The sequence below is a fragment of the Arvicola amphibius genome, chromosome 3, assembly GCF_903992535.2.
Source record: "Arvicola amphibius chromosome 3, mArvAmp1.2, whole genome shotgun sequence".
In the NCBI taxonomy this organism is placed as follows: Eukaryota; Metazoa; Chordata; class Mammalia; order Rodentia; family Cricetidae; genus Arvicola; species Arvicola amphibius.
The window spans coordinates 189,166,345-189,191,291 of NC_052049.1; the positions used below are offsets into that span (position 1 = coordinate 189,166,345).

At 45.0% G+C, this 24,947-nt stretch overlaps 2 protein-coding genes across 6 annotated transcripts in view; one reads left to right on the forward strand and one right to left on the reverse strand.

Moving 5' to 3' along the window:
* Fyco1 (FYVE and coiled-coil domain autophagy adaptor 1) overlaps positions 1 to 24,947 on the reverse strand; it is a 66,515-nt gene that overhangs the window by 11,910 nt on the left and 29,658 nt on the right. For all 5 annotated transcript variants that reach the window (XM_038321468.1, XM_038321466.1, XM_038321469.1 and 2 more), the window contains 6 exons: positions 24,536 to 24,628; positions 24,051 to 24,169; positions 20,732 to 20,899; positions 18,347 to 18,496; positions 17,252 to 17,463; positions 13,778 to 13,922 (listed from right to left, as the gene is read on the reverse strand). In XM_038321468.1, the coding sequence (XP_038177396.1) occupies positions 13,778 to 13,922; positions 17,252 to 17,463; positions 18,347 to 18,496; positions 20,732 to 20,899; positions 24,051 to 24,169; positions 24,536 to 24,628 (887 nt within the window). The remainder of the gene's footprint in view (positions 1 to 13,777; positions 13,923 to 17,251; positions 17,464 to 18,346; positions 18,497 to 20,731; positions 20,900 to 24,050; positions 24,170 to 24,535; positions 24,629 to 24,947) is intronic.
* On the forward strand, positions 2,649 to 7,720 carry Cxcr6 (C-X-C motif chemokine receptor 6). Its single transcript, XM_038321472.1, has 2 exons — positions 2,649 to 2,705; positions 5,964 to 7,720. The coding sequence occupies exon 2, from the start codon at positions 5,985 to 5,987 to the stop codon at positions 7,011 to 7,013; it is 1,029 nt and encodes a 342-aa protein (XP_038177400.1). The 5' UTR covers positions 2,649 to 2,705; positions 5,964 to 5,984; the 3' UTR covers positions 7,014 to 7,720.

Genomic DNA, 24,947 nt, shown 5'->3' on the forward strand with positions numbered 1-24,947 from the left:
TCTCTGACTTCTTAGAGTGACATGCCCACCAGTCCATTGATAAGCTCTTCCCTCTAAGGCAGTGGTTCTCAATGTTCCTAATGATGCAACCCTTTAATACAGTTCCTCATGTTGTGGTGACCCCAACTGTAAGATTATTTCATTGCTACTTCATAACTGTAATTTGCTACTGTTACAAACTTCAGTGTAAGTATCCGATATGCAGGATATCTGACATGTGACCCCCAAAGGGGTTGCAACCTACAGGTTGAGAAACATGGCTCTAAGGTGATGATCCCAGTGTTCCTAGGAATCTCATTGCACAGTTGAAGCTTAACAAATGTCTTCATGATGAGCCTCAGTGTAAGGGACTTTCTCATCCCAAATGCTACCAAAGGTGCATGTAATCAATACTCAAATTTACTAAAGAATAAAAATGGCTCAATGATTAGGAGTGTCTCCTATTTCCCAAAGGACCCACGTTCAGTTTTCAGCACACATGTTGGGTTAGCTGTAACTCCAGCTCCCGGAGACCCAACACCCTGCCCTCTTTCGGCCTCACATGCACAGACAGATGTACCTAAATAATAAATAAATCTTTGAAGTTGGAGAGATGGCTCAGCTGCTAAGAGCACCTGCTGCTCTTCCAGAGGATTCAGGTTTGGATCCCAGTAGCCACATGGTGGTTTAAAACTATATGTAACTTCAGTTCCATGGGATCTGACACTCTTTTCTGGCCTCCACAGGCACTGTATGCACATGGTACACATACATGAATGCAGGCAAAATACCTACACACATAAAAAAAAATCTTAAGAAAAAAGGAATAAAGAGGTGCAGAAACAAGGGTCCTACCCACAAAGTGGTCAGAAGCTCACACCTCTCTGGGCAAGGAGTCACCTGTGTGCTTCCGCTGGGGCCTCTAGCATTTCTTTGTCACAAGTCTGAATCTTGTAACTCGCCTTTCATTTTATTATAGCTCTCTAGGCTGTCGAGAACAGAGGCTCCACTTGAGGAGCCTGGCAGCTGTGATGTCCTCCACAACGCCGCCACTCACAAGTGCCCTGTGCTAACCTCTTCTCCCACAAACAGTAGGAAATGTGAAAAATCTTGGGTCCTAAAAGTGATATCCCAATAGTTCTGGCTTGAGAATGCCAGGTTTCTAGAAAAGGTTAGCACAAAGTGACTTCTGAAGTAAGACTGCAGCAAAAGTGCCTACAACTTCCCTTACATGCTTTTCTCGATTCTATTTTAGATATCTATTCAGGTATTCCAGAGGAATGCAAGGCAAAGACAATTGGGTACTCATTCTTGAGAACTTTAGATCTTTGATTCAAAGGAACTTAAGGACCTTGGGATAATTATACTACAGATATAAATAGTAAAAGGCTTTTCTTTTTTGTAAAGTGGTCCCAAATGAACTAGTTCCTTGAATTTAGTTGAAAATCTTTTGTTTTACACAGAACTTTTCTTTGCAGTGCTATGACAAAAGTACCACACATCCCAAATACACACATCCAATCTCCCTACATTCACCCATGCATGTTCCTATAGATGTTCATGCACAATCACAAAGGGTTGAGATGGGACTCTGTTCTCACTGGGGAAAACAAATGACTTCTGAGAAGAATATAGCAAAGTTGGACAAATCTCAGGTCATTTTAACAATGCCCTGTAAGTGCAAATCTCGGTCTTTTGCAAGAAGAAGTGCTCTTTAACTGCTGAGGCATCTTTCCAGCCCCCAAAGTGTTCTTTCAAGAGAGGTGCTTCAACTATCTCCCTCTTGGAATTTGGAGCAGCCTATGCATCTATTCACTGTTGACTGCATTAATAAGGAACTGAGAAAAACCCATTAGTTGTACATGAAAGCCTCTGGCATACCTGTCTTAGAACAAAATTGATGATTAGCTTCTAGATTCTGGTCCTACTCCCAGGGTAATTTCCCAGCGAAGTTAGCAATACTAGCTCATGGGAACTAATAGCCAGACTACATTAAGATCATGTCTACTACATGGGGAAGGTCCAGGAAGGCAGGTTCTAGACAAGACAAGCCGGATAGATGGGCACTGCCTGCAAGGGGCCTGTGGGGCCGAGTGCAGGGCTGTATCCGGCCCTCCAGCACAGCCAGACAGCTAAAAGCGGCCTGGACCACTGGTCAGGGGATGACCAGGAACCCAAGCTTCTAGTTCTGAATTCACCAGTTATTTTGGCTCTGGTTTCTATGTTCTCATTTATAAATTGAGTCCCTAGGGCTGCTGTGAGACATCTGCAGTACATGATGGACATTCGCACAGAGCCTAGTCCATAGCATGGACTTTGTGTTGGCCTAGACCCAAAATGTTTCAAAGATATGTGTGACCAGTAAACAAGGTAATTTTAATGCACAAAGTCCACCATCTTCAGTGGACAAAAATCAAATCTACTTACTGCCCCTCTTTAGGAAATGGAAACCTATCAGCTTTTGACAGCAGGATATGTGCCAAGCCAAGAAAAAAGGAGCACGAAGCATCTGAATTGTGCTTCATCTTTGACTCTCAAATTAAGTGGGCGGGCTTGTCAAAACTGTCATGTGGATTCTGCCTGTAGGATAGAGAGAGGGGCAGGTCACTAGCTGAAGGCTTTTAAGTATTTGACGGAAACACAGATCACACATCACAGAGAAGCAGAGGAAGACCTTGAGCGAGCACACTTCACTCTGGAACAAAGCTACTGGGGTTTCCCTATTGGTGAGTCATTTGCTTTTGTTGGTTCTCTCAGATTCCTGCCTTCAGCATGACTTGTATAGAGGGTGCCAGCTACTGAATTCAGCTCCACATGAAGCCCTAGAATTACAGACTTTCACTTATTTCTCAGTGAAGGTCTACAGCTTTAATGAGCCTCTCAAAGAGGTTTGTGATTACAAAAGTTTGGAAGCCAGGTGTGGCAGCAATCCCAGTACTTGGGAGGTGGAAGCAGGAAGATCAAGGCTGCCATCTGTTTGTTGTAACCATAATAGCTAATACTTTTTTTTTTGCATGTTTTTCTCATATTTGTCCTGTTTTCAGTGATATACTGAAATTTCAATTCTTTTTTTTTTTTTTTTTTTTTTTTGGTTTTTCGAGACTGAGTTTCTCTGTGGCTTTGGAGCCTGTCCTGGAACTAGCTCTTGTAGACCAGGCTGGTCTCGAACTCACAGAGATCCATCTGCCTCTGCCTCCTGAGTGCTGGGATTAAAGGTGTGCGCCACCACCGCCCGGCTTTAAAAGTACTTCTTAAATATTTGAGTTAATTTTATGCTTCAGATAAAATTATGGTTTATTATCAGACTTTTACATTATGTCCAAAGTTTTATTACTTTTTCATTTTCATAACAACATTTGATTACAGATGAAATATTCTTAACTTCTTATATAAGGGCAAGTGATTTTGTGTGTGCGCATGCATACTTGTGTACTTATGGGTACATGTGCATGTGTAAGCAAATGTCTTTGCTCAGGCACTGTTCACCTTTTTTGTTGGGACAAAGTCTCTCATTGGCCTGGAACTCACCTCATAGGCTAGTAAGATTGTTGTGGCCAGTGAGGTCCAGGAATGTGTCTCTGCCTCCTAGTGCTGGGGTTACAAGTATAGACCAGCATGACCACTTTTTTTTAAATGTGAGTTTTAGGGAATTAATTCAGGTTCTCATGGTTGTAAAGCAAGCACTTTACTGATAGCCATCTATCTCTCCAGTCCAATGATTTTCATTCAATACTCTATTTGTATGGTCAAGTCTCTATCTGCCAACATAACACTGAATATGAATCTGTACATTTTCTGAAGAGTCATGCTAGGGTTGGATCCAGAAAACATAGGACAACAAAACGGCAAATATAAGTCAGAGAACAAGAGAGAACTTGATGACACTCTTAGGAAAGCAAAGCTGTTAATTTCATATTTTAAATGATGAAAAATAAATTGTCCCTATGTGAACCAATAACATATACACCAGTATCTGACCTTATGTTAGCACCTCAGAAAGCCGTGGAACAGGAAGCCCAACTTCACCTATCAAGACTGGATATCTAGCCTCGAGGTCTAGGCATGGAACCATGAGTAGCTTTACTGAGGTGAGAAAAAGCATTATGCCTGTAGGGAAGGTAGGGGCCGTAGAACCATCAGAGTGGACACTGTTTCCTCCTAGGACTCAACTTCAGGGCAAGAAATGTTCACGTGGATTAAAAAGGGAGGCATGCCCTCTTCTGGACTAGGGAATATCCTGCCTTGGTAAATCTTACGGAGGTTCTACCCAAACACTTGCTCATCTTAGGGCATCTTCTAGAACCTACACTAGTGGGATATGCATCCAGGACACTTGCAAGGTTAGCCTGGCTCCTGCAGTCAGGCTACGGGTTACATTACCCTATATCCTACCTGTCCTTGGTAAAGTGAGAGAACAGGGCAGAACAGGGTCAGAGACATGACAGTCACGGAGGATGAAGTCTTGGGTAAGAAAGGCAGGCGTGTGGTCATTGCTGCAAACCCATTCAGCAGCCACCCTACTTCATGTACCACTCCAGTTCTCCGGGATCTGAGCTCCAGCACAGATGCTACAGACCGACAGAGATGATAAATGGGAAAGTTTGGTCGGGAGAGTCAGGACCACGCCTTAATTCCCCAGTCAGTCAAAGTTCTTGGCACCTACGGGTTTTCTCTCTCTTGTTTTCTCATCAATTGCCCTTCACACTATAAAGCTCAAGATTAGTAAACAGGAAGAACTCCCCAGTCAGACATAGTTCTTGTCATTCTTCAAACTCCTGAGGATATCAGTTAAGGAATCCTCCTAGAAGGGGCATTTGATTTGGCTTTCATGATTTTTAACACCATGTAGGCCTATATTAGTTAGGGTTTCTGTTGCCATGATAAAACATCATGACCAAAAGCAACTTGGGGAGAACATGTCCTGATATTAGTACATCAGGGCAGGAACTTAGAGGCAGAAACTGAAGCAGAGACCATGGAGGAGTGCTGCTTACTGGCTTGTTCCTTCCTAGCTTGTCTGTCCTGTTTTCTTATAGCACACAGAACCACCAGCCTAGGGGTGTCGCCACTTGCAATGGGCTGGACCCTCACACCTCAATCACTCATTAAGAAAATGCATTACAGCCAGGCAGTGGTGGTGCATGCCTTTAATCCCAGCACTTGGGAGGCAGAAGCAGGTGGATCTCAGTGAGTTCAAGACCAGCCTAGTCTGCAAAGCAAGTTTCAGGACAGACAAGATGATTATACAGAGAAACCCTGTCTTAAAAAGCCAACAACAACAACAAAAAAAAGGTTTAAAACAATGAAAATGCACTACAGACCTTTCTACAGGCCAATCTTACAGAGGCATTTTCTCTAGTGAGAGTCCTTCTCAGATCTATGTTGTGTCAAACTGACATAAAACCCATCAGCACGGGGCAGAGAGTGGTAGGCACCTGCTATGAGACCGAAGCAGACTGGAGAGATAGCTCAGCAGGTCTCCAGAGGATCTGGGCTTGATCCTCTCTACTCACAACCATCTGTGACTCCAGTCCCAGACGCTCTAATGTCTTCTGGCCTTGGCGAGTACCACACACACAGAGCTTACAGGCAGACTTGTAGGCAAAACATTGATACACATGAAATACATAAATACAGAAAACACAAAACAAAATAAAACAGAAAACCAAAGGGCTACTAACTGTCCACTTGAGTGTATGGTATCTATTTTTTTTTTCTTAAACAATTGAGCATAGTGTTTTATGGGACATGCATGGGAGGAGTCTGAGATTTTTAGGGCTAATGAAGATTCCCTCATACTGGGCGAGCAGTTTCCCCTGGGAAATGGCCACCTTCAACACACTGCTGTTACCGAGCATAACGAGTGGGGTTAGAGATGACAAGTTGTTTCCGAAATGCAGTTAGTAATTAATAAGGACAGTGGGAAGAAAGAGTGTCAGTCACTCGGACAGAACCAAACATAACTCTTGGGTTTTGACTCACAGACGTCTGCCACAACAGACACCATGAACGACGAATACGCCGATATAGATCCCTGGCTCTTCAACATTTCCAGCGACAGCAGCGAGGAGCACGAACGTTTCCTAAAGTTCAAGGGGGTCTTTCTGCCCTGCATGTACCTGACGGTGTTTGTCTTTGGACTGTTAGGGAACTCCCTGGTTCTGGTTATATACATTTTCTATCAGAAGCTGAGGAGTCTGACAGATGTGTTCCTGGTGAACTTGCCCGTGGCTGACCTGGTCTTCGTCTGTACTCTGCCCTTTTGGGCCTATGCAGGCACCTATGAGTGGGTCTTTGGCACGGTCATGTGCAAAACTCTTCATGGCATGTATACAGTGAACTTCTACGTGTCCATGCTCACTCTCACGTGCATCACGGTGGATCGTTTCATGGTAGTGGTCCGGGCTACCAAAGTCTTTAACCAGCAGGCTAAGTGGAAGATCTGGGGCCAGATCACTTGCTTGCTCACTTGGGTGGTCTCCCTGTTGGTCTCCCTGCCACAGATCATCTATGCTAGAGTTGAACATTTGGACATGCACGTCTGTCAGTATCACAGTGAGGCCATTTCCACCGTGGTTCTTACCACGCAGATGACCCTGGGGTTCTTCTTGCCATTGTTCACTATGATTGTGTGCTACTCAAGCATCATCAAGACCTTGCTTCATGCTCGAGGTTTCCAGAAGCACAAATCTCTAAAGATCATCTTCGTTGTAGTGGCTGTGTTCCTGCTGACTCAGACCCCTTTCAACCTTGCCATTCTAATCAGGAGCACAAGCAGGGAGTACTATAACATGAGAAGCTTTCAGTATGCCATCATAGTGACAGAGGCTATAGCATATTTTCGGGCCTGCCTTAACCCTGTGCTCTATGCCTTTGTTGGCTTAAAGTTCCGGAAGAACCTCTGGAAACTTGCGAAGGACGTTGGCTGCCTCCCTTACTTGGGAGTCTCAAGTCAGTGGAAGTCTTCTGAGGACAGTTCCAAGACTTGTTCTGCCTCCCACAATGCAGAGACCACCAGCATGTTTCAGCTGTAGTAGGCCTGGCCAGACTTGAAGAAGCTAGGATCAGAATTCTTCGGAGCACGGCTATGTCCATTGGGTGCAACAAGAAAGGCTTTGCTTACAGCATGTGGACTCTCGTGGAGAAGTCACTGAAAACTGTGGTGGTATACAAAGCTTCTCAGATATAAATATACCCTGTTCTTAATATCTAAACCTCAATGCTCAGAGGAGAATATGTTGAGATTTATAAGCACTTTCTCTTTTCCATCCCCAAGAATGCTAACTCTAGAGATCTCAGGTTCCCTTTTACCCAGTCTGGGGCTAAATGCTGAAGAGGAGCTGCATCAACAAAGCTGTTGATGGCAGGTAACATGCAGGGCTCCTGAGTTCACAAGATTCTTCTATGGCAAGTGGTGGAGAGCTGAGAACCCTCCCACACAAGTGCTGGTCTATGTGGCTCAGACCTGTCACCAGGCACCTAACAGGGATGAGACCAAGCTCTGATTCACCCAGGGGTCTGACTTTTGTGGATGCTTATATTTTCTCAGATTAGTCTTTGAAAGTGCAGCAGAAGAGACTGAAAATGGGCCAGAATGAACAGCTGAATTTCAGTGGTCCACATAATGCTAGAAAAATGTGTAAAAAGGAGCTTATGACTATAACAACTCTAAGCAAATTACAGGGACTCTGGTGGCTTTGCTCATCTTAAAAAAACAACAACAAAAAATGGAACTTTCCAATGCCTGCCACACAAATATATCATATTATGAGTTTCATAGCTAAGAAATAAAACCTTTTAAAAGTTTTCAAACTGCTTTCATCTTGTACATTATACTTTAATTTGGTATACCTGGGACACAAAATAAAATAAACTCTCACAAATTGCACAAAAACAACCCAGTTAACTTCTAGGCTTGGAATAAAGGAAATAAGTTAAAATTATTTGGGGGCAGTGGTCTATGAAGGAAATAGACTATACCACTGGTAACAATCTTGCTTTCACAGTGGTTTCCTGCTCCTGCCCAAGATGTAGGGTGCATTTGTTTAACTCTGTAATACTGCTCCAGGATGAGGTGATTTTACATGCCAGACTGGATTGATGCTGACTAGATCCTGACAATCAGGTGAAGAGCCCTATAGGTGCTTGCTGGGTGTTTGTACCACTAAATCACTTACCTAAATATGAACATCTACTTATAAAGGCTGACCAGAATGCATGGGAGGTTAGCTAACCCTGGGCTCAGGGGCTGGAGAGAGCAGGCTGCCTTGCTGCCCTTTACCAGGTGAGACCGGGAACAAATCAATCTCAACCTCGCACTCACACTGTAGGTTCCCTCCCTTCTCTCCTTCCTCCTTCCTCACTATATTGCTGTGTAGACCAGCCTGGCCCTGAACTCACAGAAATATGCCTGCCTCTGACTCAAAGTGCTGTGTTAAAGACACAGGCCAGCATACCTGACCTGAACAAAATCTCTTAACCTCTGGCCATTTCTTTTAATGAGACAGCACAAGTCTCTCCGCTGATATGAGGAGGACTTGAGATAACACATATGAAACAGCTGGCACAATAGACTGAAGAGGAATCTCAGTTGGTAGATGCTGGCCCAGTGTGCATGGAGTCCTGGGTTTGGACCTAGCACCACATTCAAATTGGGCATAGTGAAACACACCTACAATCCCAGTGTTTGGGAGGTGAAGGAAGGAGTATCTAAAGTTTAAGGTTATTCTCATCTAGAGAGAGGTCAACTTAGGCTACATGAGACCCAGTCTCAAAACCAAACCAAATCAAATCACCCCACAGCACAATCTATTTGTAGGTGAAAGGTCCCCAAATTAGCTGCAGTCATTTCTTAGAAGATCTAGTAGAGGCTCCTTATGCCATCCATACGGGTGGGTGTAGTCAAATAGGCTGTTGTGTACTTTCTTCTGGACATGCACGGCATGCCACATAAATCTTGGCTCATCAAAATGTGACCACACCTTGGAGTACCCATATGGTCTTTTGAATTGTTTTATCAAACACACACATAAGGACTATAGAACACTTCCTTGCTATGTAAAGTGACATGCAAGATCAAGTGCTTACTCAAACAACTAGCCTGCTCTATGCAAAGTGATAAGGCTAACCTTAAGTGATTCTTCTTTATTTGCAACACTGTTGATGGACAGGACCCGAGTCCCTGATTTCCCTAATATTCCAGTTCAGAAGATATAGGCTCTAAATGGGAAGCAAGTTGACTCAGGTGAAAGAGCCCTGTAGCTATCTACACAGGTGTTCTGGAGAGAGGCAGGATTGGGCACTCAGCTCTCAGAGACAGTGCCACCCTAGGGTAATCCCAGAAAGCATCTTCAAGGCCTGGCTCATCATCTCACAGTGCCAGGTGACAAAGATCCCTGGGCCTTCCCTGACCAACTGTCTGCCCAAAGAACAAATCAGATGAGATGGAAGAACCTGCTGGATCATGCCCTCTTCTAGGTTCCCCACAGAAATGTTTATACTTGGACCTTTCTTCTCATGCCTCCTAAGCCACTATTTACCCCATTCTCTGGGCATCTACCTATTCCACCTGGGGCATGTTTCTATCTCTTTCTGTATCTATACCACCATTAGCAATACACACACACACACACACACACACACACACACACACACACACACAAGCGAGCGCGCTCTCAGTGCACACGAACAACCCCAGCATGTGTTAAAGAGAGCTTGTGTCTGACCTGCACCATGACCCAGGAGGGCTGTTGCTGCAGGCTCCCTTAGAGGTGTTAGAAGTCTCAAGCTCTCAGTGATTTTTTTCTCACCTCTGGCTCCCATTCTTGCTCATAGCAGCAGATCCTATCAGAGGCCAGGGCGCTACAGTGGAGTTGGGGGAAGAGCTGGATGAACATGGCCCCTGCTTAAATCCAGACTGTCCTAGATATGCTTCAGAGCCTCAGAGCTAAGGCTGTGTGCTCCCCTCCCACTGCGTTCCTCATTTCTGAGGATCATGGATGAACTTATGGCTCTGGCTTCAGTTAGACATATGAAGGCCATGGCTATGTCTCCAGAGAGGTGAATGCCTCTTCTAGAGGCCATCTGGTCACCGGGGAATTCTTGGTGTCTTGGATGAGGAGATGGTGCCACAAGAAAGCAGAAGTGGGAACACAGAATCCAGCTCTTGGTTACTCCGGCTTCCAGAGAGCCTTCAAAGTAGCACCTAGGCCATGTGCTCAGTTAGTGCTGTCTTACAGGCAGCTTGGTACTGCCGTCTCCCTTTCTCAGAGGAGAAGTGAGTGAGGACTGGTCCTTGTTAGCAGCTTCTCTTCCCCCAAACACTGGCCACAGAGCTTTTCAGGCAGGTGTGATACCACACAGAGAGCCTGCCTGCCCTGGAGTCCTCTGCAGTCAGACGTCCTTGGTTAACACAGGCATACGGTGGCTTCTGAACTTTAACCATGATCACCATACCCTGTCCTTCTTTCGTTTCTGTGACAGCAGGCATCAGAGCTCTTGGTTGGTGACCACACTTCCCCCACTAAACACTCTGGCCACAAAGCCCTGGCAAGCAGACTCTGAGGGTAGGTTTCAGATCATTTCGTGTAATCTGGGTACCTGAAGGAGGCTTTTTTTTTAAGAGAAAAAAAAAAGATGAGGCTACAAGTTGAAGATACTGAGAAATATGTGAACACAGAAGATACGTACATCCCAGGCTGACATCAAAACTCAGCATCAACCTATCTCCACAGGAGGTTTCTGGCCCAGACCCTAACTCCAGTTGCCTGTCTTAAGGAGGGGTAGATTCTAGGCTCTCCCAAACAGTCAAAGGAGCTCATTTAGAGGCTGCACTGCATGGCCACAGGGCCTGGTGCTGAAGTTCTTCACCCTGAACAGCCTGTATATCTCGTACCGAGAGAGGAGGCCAGACTGTGGAGACTTTGGCTGTATGTGAGCTGGGCAGAGAACACGGGAGCCAACTACCTATCACCTCAGTTCTGAGAACAACTGGAAATCTGGGTAGTGGTGTATAGGACACAGAGGGAGAAAGGTTGTGAAGGACATCTATCTGCACAGGTGAGGGCTGTGTTCCTGCTAATTATCACCAATTGAGATAAGACAGGAATGGGGGAAAGGCAGCTGCCAACAGGAGATCCTGTTAGGTTTCCCTGTGAGAGTGAAGCTGGATCCGGAGACTTTTCCTTGTTCTGCCATTTCCAGGAAGAGTCAAAGCTTAATTCCTCTTTCATTACTTTGTTCCTCAGATTGCGTGCCTTTCTCTCTGACTTTCCTGTGAGGGGCACTGGTGCAAGTGTAGGGCTTTCTTTTCCATACTTTATCAGACTCTTGGTGTCTTGGAATGCTAAGGAAAAGCTACCATACATGTTAACACACACTCTATAGTGTAGAAAGGTGGCTCTTCATTCACACAGGTGAGATACAAGGACCACAGGTTCCCATCAGTCAATCCCAGATCTGTGTTGGTGGCTGCAGGCCAGCATACTGGCAGTTTTCTTTCTCTTGGAACAGTTCCTGATTTCCCAAGACCAAAAACTACACATACTGGTCAGCAGTCTAGGAGCTTTGTTTCTGTTCCTACCAGGAAAGAGGAAGGTGAAAGATGAGGGAGGAAGCTGGGGAACAGCCTTATGCAGGTTACAGGTGTTTGTGCCAAGACGCTTTCAAATCCATGGCACCCTTCTGGGTTCCTAGCTCCTGGTCTACTCACCCTTCTCGCCATGCAGCTTTCCAAGTACCAAGGACAGAATATGGTTTATTGCTAAAGGAAGAGAAGACATCTTGGGGACCACTGGGTCATTGATGATTACTGACCAGTTCGTCAGAGAAGTGTTTAAGGAAGGAGAGAATTGGTCCAGAGTCACAGGAGCAACAGCGAATAGGAGCCATCTTAGGTCTGACAATGAGAGGGGTTGTCCATGAGCTGAATTCAGTGACTTTAAGAGAACACACCAATGTAGAGATACACTTAAGCCGAAAATCTAGGCTAACAGCCTCATGAAGATTTAAGTTCAGCCCTCCCATGTGGCAGAACTTAACATGATAAAGATAACAGTTAATTCCTGGTTCTGTTTTAGATTCTGAGCAGGAGACAGAGATCTCACTGTGAGTCAGCAGAAGCTCACAGAAATCCTTCACCAGAAGAAAAGTTGACCAAGCAATTTTGAGACTGTATTTGCTACTTTTCTCATTGCTATTACAAAATATCTGACAGGAACAACTTAAGAAAGGATTTATTTTGTCTCAGAGAGTATTAGTCCATCATAGCAGGGAAGGCATGGCAGAGCAGCTCCATTTTGACTTATTTATATGACATTGGGCTTGGAAGCAGAGAACTCATGCTGGAACCAGGGATAGGTAAAACTTTCATAGGCTCGCCCTTAGTAATTTCTCTGACTTATACTTCTACCAGTCAGGCTATACCTTCTAAATGAGCCATAGCCTTCAAAATAGTGCCACAAGTCTAGGATGAAACATTCCAAACAAACTTGCCAGGGACATAGGATTCAAAGCACAACATTTAGTCCTTGACCCCTTTGGGTCAAGATGGCTCACTGCCATCTCACAATACAAAATCTACTTAGTTCAGCTTCAAAGAAAGCCCTGTAGTCTTAGCAGCCTTAACACTGTCTGAAGCTTCAAAGTTCAAAGTCCCTTTTGAGAATTAAAGGTATGCTCAATTGTGAGACCCTGTGAAATCAAAATTTAAATTATATACTTCATATAAACTTTCCCATTCTAAAAAGGCAGTATGAGGGTAGAACAAAGAAAAACAGTGAAAACGTTAAATCCGAGTTTCACGTCTGGCATGAGGAACACATTCGATATTAGCCCTACCTTTATGGGCCTTCTTGCTAGTTACACATACAGGGTCTCTTTTGGACTGGTTCTACTAGGTGCCTGTAGCTTTCCTTGGTAAATGTTCTACATTCCTGGTACCTCCAATATATTAGGGTCTCCACTGTAATTTAGGCTTTACCCTCAAATTTTTATGCATATCCCACTAATGGACTATCAGAGAATCTGACCCTACTACACATTTCTTGGCCTCCCAGGCTGTTATCTAGAATCTTGGTACAAACCTCCATGGCCTGAAGCTCGTATGCCTGCAATGCCTACAAAGACAGCACCATGTAGATAATGTCAAATTCTGCTGCCAGCTTGATAAGTACCAAGTACTATCTTATCCAAGGTAAGTATTCTTGGATTGCAGCTGAAGTAATGGAGTGTCTGTGAAGCTAAACCTGGAAAAATACTTTCTAGGTGATTATTTCAGAGAAGACCACTCCTGTGGCTCTATCTTTTCAGACATTCTCTTTTTAAAGGAAAGTAAAATGTATTTAGATTTTCATATTCTGAAGCCTTTAATGAAAGGGCTCTTTCCCCTAGAGTCCCTTCCCCCCCCCCCCCACTGTACCAAGGCAAAGCAGTTATAAATGGTATTAATTTTGAACAGTTTTAACTACTTTGTCCACAGTTACTGTGGTCTCTTGCTGTGGCAGCCTGAGCTGACTGATACAGTTGCCTAAGCCAAAGACTGGCCTTAGTGAAGATGTTGAATCAGGGCACTACACACACACTTCCCAGGAACTTTCTGATACAGTACCTTCCCGAATGTTTCCTAAGCACTGTCACTTTTTCAGAGCCACCTGACTCTGAACACCGTTCTGAGGCATCTTCCCTTGGTAGAGACGGTTGATCCTGCTTCTAGCATCTTATTTTCCTGGTCCTTTGATGAGAACGTACAAAGGACAGGTACTTAATGAGTACTTAGGAAATGGAGGTAATATCTACTCACTGTTCAGCCATATTTGGGTCCAATGAATCAGTTTCAGTAGGTGTTTCAGGCAAGGAGGAGCCAGATTCTTGAATCTGGCACAATTCCTCATCCGTGATGATGTCAAACACAGCATCGTCTGGTGGTCTGCAGACTGAGTTTGCGCCTGGGTGGTGGAGGCAAAGCAGGAGAGAAAAAGGCAAACAAACCATTAGGCACAAGACTAGGGATAACATAGGGCAGTGAGGGGTGCTGCTACGGAGAACAACATGGAGCACAGTTCAAATGGTCTCTTAGCTGATGCCGTTCTCTGTAGGTATGAGAGGACTACTGGAACATTCCAGGAAAACAGAGGGACTACAGAAGATTTTGAATATATAGCCTCAAGACCTCTTTCAAAGGCAGAGTAGAAGTTACAAGGACTACCACATTCTCTAGAATCCTTATTTAGAAGGAAAAAAAAATCCATCAAAACTATATCAGATAAGAAACTAACAAAGAAAATCTATTGATTCAGTGAGGCCTTGCTCCATTAAACACAGTCAGAAATAATCTGAAACAGGAGATTACTTGACTTACACCCCCTCTTCTGGTGCCACTGTTGGGCAGAACAGAACCTCTCTTTGTTCAGAAAACTGCAGGAGGCATTGAGTCTTGTGTTTGACCTTGACCACTCAACTGGCAGGTAACTGTGCCAGTCACCTACCCATAAACATATTTCATATTTAATATAAGGGTAGGTCTGAGGCAGAAGGAAAAAAAGAGCAGGCAGAAAATGGGAGAAATCAAAACAAGCAACCTCAGCACATAACACTGTTATTACTTTGTGTACTGAGCACCTACGACTGAGATAGGGAAAGGGAATCTGGCTACTTAGTAAGAACAGTTTAGCTGTCCTTGGCTTTAGAGGTAATATTTTTCCTCTCAAGTTTCTGTAACATAGAACTAGAAGAACAAACTGACAAAAGGACCCAGTTACACTCCTAAATCTGTTTTCTGAGGCTGATAAAGAGATGGACAAGAGATATACAAAAGAATGTTTACTAGAGTAAATGGAAGCCATATCATGTTCATGGATTAAAATGGACACTTTATTAAGATGTCAAATCTCAGACAGGTAGTGGTGGCACACACCTTTAATCCCAGCACTTGGGAAGCAGAGGCAGGTGGAGCTATGTGAGTTTGAGGCCAGCCTGGTCTACAGAGCGAGTGCCAGGACAGGCTCCAAAGCTAAACAGAGAAACCCTGTCTGGAAAAACAAAATAACAAAAATCAACCAACCAACCAACAACAACAAAAAAAGATATTAAATCTCTCCAAACTGCTCTCCAGGTCCAATGAAATCCCAATGAAAACCTCATCATGGTTTATTTTTAGAAACTGAGAAACTCATTCTAGAATTTATATGTTTGATGAAGAACAAAATTGGAGGGCTTTCTTTGCCTGTCAGTCAGATGTATTAAGAATCTATTATAAACAGCTAGACATGGTAGCATAGACCTTTCATCCCAGTACTCAGGAGGCAGAGGCAAACTCATCTCTGTGAGGTCAAAGCCAGCTTGGTCTACAGAGTGAGTTCCAAGATAGCCAGGACTGTTTCATAGAGAATCCTGTCTCAAAAAACCAAAACCAAACAAACAACCTACCCCCTGCCCCCCACACAACCCAACAACAACAAAAGATTCTATGGTAACCAGCTGGACATGGTGGCACATGTCTTTAATTCCAGTACTTTGGAGGCAGAGGCAGGTGGATTTCTGTGAGTTTGAAGCCACTTGGTCTACATAATGGGTTCCAGGATAACCAGGGCTACATAGAGAAATCAATTCTGTCTCAAACAACCAAAAATACCAAAAACCAAACAACACCACCAAAAAACATAGAATCTGTGGTAATCACACAGTAAGAACTGGTGGAAAGAAAAGGCACACAGACGAACAGAATGGAGCAAAGTCTAGATACAGACTCAAATATATATGCGGTAGTTTTTTTTTTTTTTTTTTTTTTTTTTTTTTGTTTGCTTGCTATCTTCAACTGGCTTTTTACAAATATACAAAAACATTGTGTGTGTGTGTGTGTGTGTGTGCATCCAAATATGCCACTGGGAATTCAATCTAGTGCTTTTCACATGCAAAGCAATCACTCTACCATTGAGCCACACCTCCACCCCACACAGAAAGGCAATTGTGAGGAAAACAAAATAGAATTCAACTAATGATGTTGCAACTCTAAACAAAAAGTAAAAACTAAACCACCCAATACTCTATATTATCACTTTACCCTCCAAACTAACTCAAAACAGGTTACACAGACACATAGACACACACACACACACACACACACACACACACACACACACACACACACACACGCTATCCTAAAAAAATAATAAAAACTAGAAGAAGCCAGATGTGGTGGGGCACACACCTTTAACTTTAACACACTCAGGTATTGGAGGCAGGCAGATTTTTGAGTTTGAGTCCCAGTCTATGTAGAGTAACAGGACAGCTGGGCTACAAAGTGAGTCCCCTGTGACAAACAAACCACTCACACAACCAACCCCCAAAAACCCAACCCAAAACTTTTAGAAGAAAAAAAACCTTTGGAGTATAGGTGTAAGCAAAGTTAGATACATAAAAGAACTGACACATAGAACGTGATATAAATATTACTTTATCAAAACTATAACTTCTGCTCTTCAAAAAGAAAAGCTGTAAATCGGGAGAAAACATTTATAAGACATATTTGATAAAGAATGCATATCCAGACTATGTAGGACTTGCAAACTTCAGTATTTAAGAGACTGAGAAAGATTTGAAGACCCCAATGCTATATGTAAAAAAGCACAAATCCCATTTCTGAGCGGTAGGGCCCATTGATCTATTTAAAAAAGAAAGGAACAGGATTCTGAAGGTTTCTTAGCCTGCATCCAGGCTGAGATCAAAGGAGAGTTCACAAGGTCTAACTGTAGCCAGCAGTGATGCCTGAACACAGAAAAGCCCCATCTCTGCCTAATCCTTGGCTCTACACCAACAGTGTAGTAAATGTCCAGTAGAGATCCTGGGTCACCCATTAGGGCGGATGCAGAAGCAGCAGGAATCAAACCCTTCGTCTGTTTCCTGGCTGAGTTGGAGGACGAGAAAGTGAGAAAGACATTGACTACTGAAGGTACAATTGCTGGTCTTATGTTACCACTGGGCAGATAATGGATATCAGAAAGGAGGTCCTGGAGGTCTGACTCTTCAAGGCACGGGGTATATTCCACTGGTAGTATGTGCGTATACACACTCATATTAAATCACAGTCACGTCAGGAGAAAGTTACTCGCTTATCAACCCCAAAAATATAAGAAAGTTTTAGGCTGGAGGTAGTATATATTCACCAACTCTTAGACACCTAAGTTTGGGAAGCATTGAATGAATGAGTCTTGCTCAAGCTAATTGGCCATAGTGAGAAAGCAGTGATATCTATGAACCTGAAAGGCAGGGGCCTGACCTTGGTTTCCTATGGCCTGGGGGCCTGCTTTAGCTGGTGAAACCATGGGGCTGGGCTCTCCCTGGCTAGTGCTTGAGCCACTGCTATCAGGGGATCCAGAGCTCTCACTGAACTTCTGGAAGCAGGCTCGGCAGCAGCGTTCCTTCTTGCCACTGGGCTTAGTCATAACATAGTTGTTACAGCAATAGTAACAGAAGACGTGGCCACATATCCTGGGAATGAAACAAGAACAGGCTTTCAGAATGGTGTACAATAGATTGTGCATCACTGAGATCTGCTAAGCACCAGAACAGGTCTCTGTGTTGGGTTTCTGATGGCCCATGACTCTCCAGACCTAGCTCTGTCCTTAATGTAGAGTGTGCTATAAGCCCATTTCATAAGAGTTCAACAAAACCATCATGGTGAGCTTAGCAGAGAATGATTTACTTCTGTAGGTCCTCGAGGCAGGGAGAAAATGTCTGACTAACATCAGGCTATAGGTGTGCATTCGACATTTACTGTCAGGATTTTAGGTAAGCCTCTAAGAGAGTACTCACCTGCACCCAACTCCCAATCTGCCTTTCTCTTTACCCATCTTTCCTAGGTGCTGGAAGGATCTGTGTTCTCTGGTACCGTCTACATTCCCCCATAGGCTCAAGAAAAGCTAAAGGGTTAGTGTTCTCTGAGTGAGTCCCCTTAACCCCATCCACATTTCCTTTCAGGGGGCCTTGAGTGTCCTGCTAGTACCCCAAATAATAATACTCTTCTCTTGCTTCCCTTGGAGATAGCTGTGGTACCCACACTTGTCTCAGACCCTCACCCAGCTCCCGCTCTGCTGAGCTCCCGCTGCTAACCTGCAGTGTGGTACCCACACTTGTCTCAGACCCTCACCCAGCTCCCGCTCTGCTGAGCTCCCGCTGCTAACCTGCAGTGGTGCCCACACTTGTCTCAGACCCTCACCCAGCTCCCGCTGCTAACCTGCAGTGGTGCCCACACTTGTCTCAGACCCTCACCCAGCTCCCGCTCTGCTGAGCTCCCGCTCTAACCTGCAGTGTGGTGCCCACACTTGTCTCAGACCCTCACCCAGCTCCCGCTCTGCTGAGCTCCCGCTCTAACCTGCAGTGGTGCCGTCGCACTATCCAGCTGAACTCCCGCTTGCAGTCATGGCAGTGGCTGGCTTCCGTGTCCCCAGGACATTTCTCTTCAGCGCTGAGCTTTTGCTGGAATTCCAGTGCATCAGACTTTTGCCAGAGAGCATCTTTGTCCCTGCAATAATACCACATTTTTTAAGAATCCAAGAGGAGCAGAGAATGACCCTGCTTCACTTCAGAAAGCTGGTATCAAATGTTCCAAACCATAGAAGCTAAATAACTTTCCTTGTAAATGCTCTCTTCTCAGCTCAAGGTTTGTGCTGACTTCTCCAAAGGAACCCCAAACATTGATTCTTTGACCCCATGTACACGAGAGCATGTAAGAGGCACATGATTTATACCAAAGGCTGTGTCATCCACAGGACTTGCCAGCACTGATACATCACTGAGAGATCTTACACTAAAAACAAATTACTAATGAGAGTAGTATGCCACCAGGTTGATAATGGACATGCTATGAGCATGCGTGCAATATGCAGTTTGCTGAAGATATGACTGTGTACCATGTGTGTGCAGTGACCGTGAAGTGTGAAGAGCGCACCTGATCCCCTAGGGCTGTAATTAAAGATGGGTGCTGAAAATTGAGCCCAGGTCCTCTGGGAGTGGTAAGGGTTAGGAGTATAAAGATGACTGACTTTTTTCAAGGATACCTAAATTGTAAGGAGACAGGGTGACTCATCTTCTGGTCCAGCTTGTTCTTCAAGCTAGTCCACAGCATCTGACCAATGTCCCTAGGAAGCCGGATACAGCCTGGACTGTGAGAATGGTACTTGGTTTCTCTACCACATTCCTCAAGAAGATACCTGGAATTCTAACAAGTGAGTAGATATAGGCATAGTACACTCATGACTCTACCACCACAAATGGAAGTGAGTGAGATCTTATCTGCCTTCGGTTTTATCGAGTGTCTCTTGACACATTCATTTTTCAAGGCGTAGTTGTGTAAGAGTTCTTGTCTTGGAAGCTGGTGTGACAGCATACATTTTTTAATCCCAGAACTCAGGAGGCAGATAGGCAGGTAGATTTCTGTGAGTTTGAGGCCTGACTTATCTACAAAGGGGGTTTCAGGTCAGCCAGGGCTACATAGTAAGTCCCTGTCTCAAAATAAAATACAACCAAATAAAGCAAAAGGATTTATTGTCCTGGAAAGTTTGATATGGAGTATTCATAGATAAAGTAATACGTTGTCTGGGTTTTGCTTCATTCAAAGGAATCTAGAGGTGGGAAGATGTAAGTGGCTATGGGTTGATTGCTGTTGAGGTTGAATGATGCATAATTATTATGACCTGAGTTTGAAATAGCCCCTCATGTGTTTGATCTCTTGGCCCCCAAAAGCTAGTGATGCCATTTAAGAAGGACATGGAACTTTTGGGGTGAAAGGCATGGCTGGTGGAGGTGGGTCATTGGGAGTCTCTACTTTCTTATCTGCTAAGACATGGAGTATTACTACTGTCTTAAGCTCTTACTGCTATGGACTGAACCACCAATCCCACTGTCATGCCTTGTCTGCCAAGACCGACCAAAACTGTCTGGACCCCAAGTCCAAAAAAAAATCTTTCCTCTCTTAAGTTACCTTTGTTAAGTGTTTTGTCACAGGAAGAAAGGAAGAAAGGAAGGAAGGGAGGGAGGAAGGAAAACAGTTATAATATTTTGTTTTGTTTTGTTTTTGGTTTTTCGAGACAGGGTTTCTCTGCAGCTTTAGAGCCTGTCCTGGAACTAGCTCTTGTAGACCAGGCTGGTCTCGAACTCACAGAGATCCGCCTGCCTCTGCCTCCCGAGTGCTGGGATTAAAGGCGTGCGCCACCGCCGCCCGGCCAGTTATAATATTTTTATCTTCCATATTTGATTCCTTTAAGAAAAAGTTAAAGTTGTGAATAACTTGCATGCATTTACCACCAGGACATTTCACATAAAACCCCAGCTTCCTATGTCTGTCTTGGAAAGTAAGGCTGGTTTTGAGTGGCAAGAGTGGAACATACTGGGACCCTCAGAGTCCCTCCCCTCTGCTGCTGGGTCCCGACAGGGAGCCCCACTCTTAGGAAAGTGGGGCAGTACAAGAGAAGGCTCACTGGAGATGGGCAAGGGATGGGGAGATGACCAAAGTCACTAAATGTCATTTTGCTATCATTCTTTGCCAGGCACTCAGAATTTGAACAAAAACCCAAACCACCGGTGTGATCAGGGAAATCCAGCCTTCAAGAATGCCAATGCCTAGGGGGATCCTGCAGGCACATGGCTCCCTGACAGCACATCATTGGATAGACCTTGAGGAGAATGGTCCATTTCCAGAAATGTTTTTTTCCTAAGAAAAGCCAATCATGGACAGGGTCTTCCACTGCCTCACACTCACCTGAGCAGCTCTATCAGCCGTTCCTCAAGGTATTTCTTGGTTCTGTTCAGGTCGTCTAGGTCTGCATGCATCTTCTGGTCATTCCTTTCCCTGTTTGTCACCTCCTGGCAGAGTTTGTTATAATATTCTTGGATTTTTGATGTGGCCTTTTCAAGTTCCTTCTGAGTTCTGGGAGAGGAGAAATGCATTTTCCTGGTTAGCTCTGACATTCAGCTTCCTGGAATCTGTGGGCTCTTCTGGCCTTCAATAACAGGTCCTGCCGACCTCTTGGCCTTTCCCTCTGATGGTGAGACATGACCTCTTCACAGGTTATGCATTATCCCAGAATCTGAGACTCCCCCTAGCTCCCTGTCAAACATGAAGGGGTATTCTGGGATGGCAGAGACATTCCAGGATGTTAACATACTCAGTGAGCGAGACATAGCACTCCTGTAAGGATTTCTAGACAGGACTCGAGGCTGGGAGGAGCCAGATGGGAGGATGAGCAGGGGTGATGAGTCAGGACATAAAGTAAAAGCATGGTCTCTCAAAGGTGGTTAATAAGAAGGTCCTTGCTCTCAGGTGTCTTTGGGACTCTGCTTTGAGGAGGGTGCTGGGTCTTTAGCAGGCCTTTTACCCGATAAGTCCTCCAATCCCCTGAAATTCTGTTCTAGGCCCTGTGGAATCTTAGTATACAACAGAGGGGGCTGGTGGAGCTGGCTGTCTGTGCAATCCCATGCATTCCACATGCAGTTTAACTATCCCCTTCGATGGCGGTTTCTAAGAATGTTACAAACCTCAAGATCCAGCAAGGTGTTTGTAAGAACTCCATTAAACAGAAATTCTATGAAAAGATTACATTGTTTGCATGCTTTCCAGCCAAGTCTTACACATAACTATCAGAGGTTATTAAATAGTCAATGTCCACAAAATGATTTCAGAGTACACAACACAAAACATCAAGGGAAGTCTAATCCTAGGCAGATGAACTATGCAATTCTGAGCAGCTAAAACAAATCCACTGACATCTTCCATATAACCATTCTCATAGCATTTAGCTTTGTTTTTTGAAATAGGGTCTCACTATGTAGCTCTGGCTGGCTTGGAACTTGCTATTTAGACTAGGATGACCTCAAACTCAAAGAAATCACCTGCCTTTTGCCACCCCTCCCCCCGAATGCTGGGATTAAAAACATCTGCCACAGTAGAGTTGACCCTGTTGTCAGGCCTGCAGGTGATTCTCCTCGCCACTCCCTGAAAGTGTGTGGGTGATCTGGCCCCACCCCGCTTCTGCCATATGGTGAAGTGGGTGAGGAAGAGAAGAACTTCCCCTCCCCTTGCCACCTGTGGTGGTGAAGAGTTGGCCCTGGGATCATGAGAGCAGGAGAACCAGCCCTGCTCCTTGTTCTCTGCTGCACTGGGTGACTAGCTGGGGCAGTGCTGAAGAGCTCACCCTAGTGGTGACAATGGGGAAACCTGGCACGCTGACCAACCCAGCTAGCACCTAGGCTCAGAAACAGGGCTATGACTTGGTCCACTCAAACATCAACGTCATTTATGAACTGCTGGAGGGGCTGGATCTACAGTTCCACAAGACAACAACAGAATATCCAGGAGGAGTTCCATTGTACCTACAGAGTAGTAGAAGCCAGAGGCCTTGAGCCAGACCAATGATCCATTGCAAAGAACACTTTAAGTAAAGATGTTTGGACTAAGGGATATACTGTATGACTCACTGGTACACACTATAGCTTCTATGTCAAAATTTTCTTCTCTTCTTTTTGAGGCTATACTTTTACATTTTTGAGGAGGTGGGGAGTCACAAGGACAGAGAGCGGAGGAGAGGACATGGAGCGATGAGTGGGGCTGGGATGTATGATCTAAAATCCACAAAGAATCAATAAAAAGTTCTAAAAAAATGTGGCAGCATACCCGGCTTTCATTCTTATAGCATTTAAAAATACCAGTCCAAGTGTGTCCTCTGTTTAAACCACATGACCAAGATCTGACAAGGAGCTGTAAGAAATGGGCCATTCACTAGGCTTCACTGAATCCAGAGTCAAGCAGGAAGGCAGGTGGCGAGAGAAAAGGGATGGGTTCAGGCTAAGGACAATCTGATATCCTTGCTTTTCTGGTGGCACCCAAGGGATCCTCTCCTTGATGAACTTTTCTCAGCAGGTCCTAGCTACACTAGTTTGGCCCCATTTGCAGAAGTACACTCAGTTTCACAGCTCCACATGGCCTCAAGCTGAGAGCAATAAAATGGGGAGAAACTAACCCTTTCACAGGACTGTTAGGAAGACTAAATAGGCAATTATAGATTAAACATTCCTAATTTTGAAAATCTGAAATCCAAACTGCTCTGAAATATGAAGATAACTCCCTTCTGCTCTCAAGCTTCCAGCTTAAGATGTTCAGCCTGCACAAGCTGCAGTTAGAACATGCCACACTGCAAGCAGGACTCAATGCTTGTTGTTATTCCCATTATTTTCATGCTCTAACTGTGCCTGCTTTCAGTTGTTTGTAAGCATGCAGTTAGTGTGTACCTTGCTGGAGATATAAGGCTGCACCAGATGGAAGGCACCTTGTCTCCTGTGAACTATGGCAGGAAGATAGCTGCTTGTTCTGTGCAAGCTTCTGGCCCTGTGCTTTCTGATGGCATGACTTTTGACCGACTTCCTCATCTAGTACAAGTGCTGACTTTCTAAAATGAGTGCACCTACCAGCTCCCTGAAGACCACCAGCGGCTGCGTAGGTGAGCCAGTGACTGACTTTCTAAAATGAGTGCACCTACCCGCTCCCTGAAGACCACCAGCGGCTGCGTAGGTGATCCAGTGACTGACTTTCTAAAATGAGTGCACCTACCAGCTCCCTGAAGACCACCAGCGGCTGTGTGGGTGATCCAGTGACTGACTTTCTAAAATGAGTGCACCTACCAGCTCCCTGAAGACCACCAGCGGCTGCGTAGGTGATCCAGTGACTGACTTTCTAAAATGAGTGCACCTACCAGCTCCCTGAAGACCACCAGCGGCTGCGTAGGTGATCCAGTGACTGACTTTCTAAAATGAGTGCACCTACCAGCTCCCTGAAGACCACCAGCGGCTGTGTGGGTGATCCAGTGACTGACTTTCTAAAATGAGTGCACCTACCCGCTCCCTGAAGACCACCAGCGGCTGTGTGGGTGATCCAGTGACTGACTTTCTAAAATGAGAGCACCTACCCGCTCCCTGAAGACCACCAGCGGCTGTGTGGGTGATCCAGTGACTGACTTTCTAAAGTGAGTGCACCTACCCGCTCCCTGAAGATCACCAGCGGCTGTGTGGGTGAGCCAGTGACTGACCTTTCTAGGCTTTTTCGAAGAGTCGTGCTTTCTTCGTCTTTTTGCTGCAAAGTGGCCTGGCACTCTGCAAGACGGCTGCAGGTACAGTTCAGTTTCTCCTCCATGGCTGCCTTGGTGACCTGGTATAAGATATCCGGGAGAAGACACAAATCGTACAAAGTTTACCCTCCATGGAAGAAGAGACTGGTATGCTACTCACACTTCCTGACAGGGCCACTTCTAAGGGGAAGGTTTTGTGCGGAGCTGGAGTGCAATGGCACCGAGTGAGGCTCCTAGTGAGACCAGTGGCACTAGAGAATGCCAACAGAGGTGACTAAGAACAATTTCCTTTTAGTTCAAAGTCTAAGGAGGGGAAGGGAGTCATGACATAGACTCGGGATACTGTCTGAACCAACGACTGTCTCAGCATTGTGAAGAGCATCGGCATCAATTCAGTAAAAGCAGATCAGAAGCCCTTTCCTTGACGGCACACCTGCCAGGCCCACCTTCAGTTCCTGCACAGCCTCCTTAGTCACTTGCAGCTCCTGGCTCTGCTCTTTGACCTGGGCCCTGAGGCTCTCACACTCTTCATTGGCCGTCTGGAAAGGATGAGGAAGCATTGTAAGAGAGAGGTTCTTGCTCTGAGACTCCTTCATCTTTATCACCCAAAATGGTTTCTGAAAACATAATTGCACTGTTTCCTGAAGTGGCTCCTCAACAAGCTTCTTCTCCACTGCTAACAAAATACTTGCAAATTTACAAGGGAAAGTCTCAGCTTATTCCTCAAACAGAATTAATTTCTGCAAGTGAAAAAAGTGGCCCACGAGGCTCACAGGGCTTCATGGGCTGGAAAGGGCACTTTTAGGAAGAGCAGAGAGGGTGAGAGTAGGCTGAGAGCAGAGGCAGGTACAGACCCAC

Excerpts from the sequence above, each read along its gene's own strand:
- Cxcr6 (XM_038321472.1), top strand. The coding sequence starts at position 5,985 with ATGAACGACGAATACGCCGATATAGATCCCTGGCTCTTCAACATTTCC.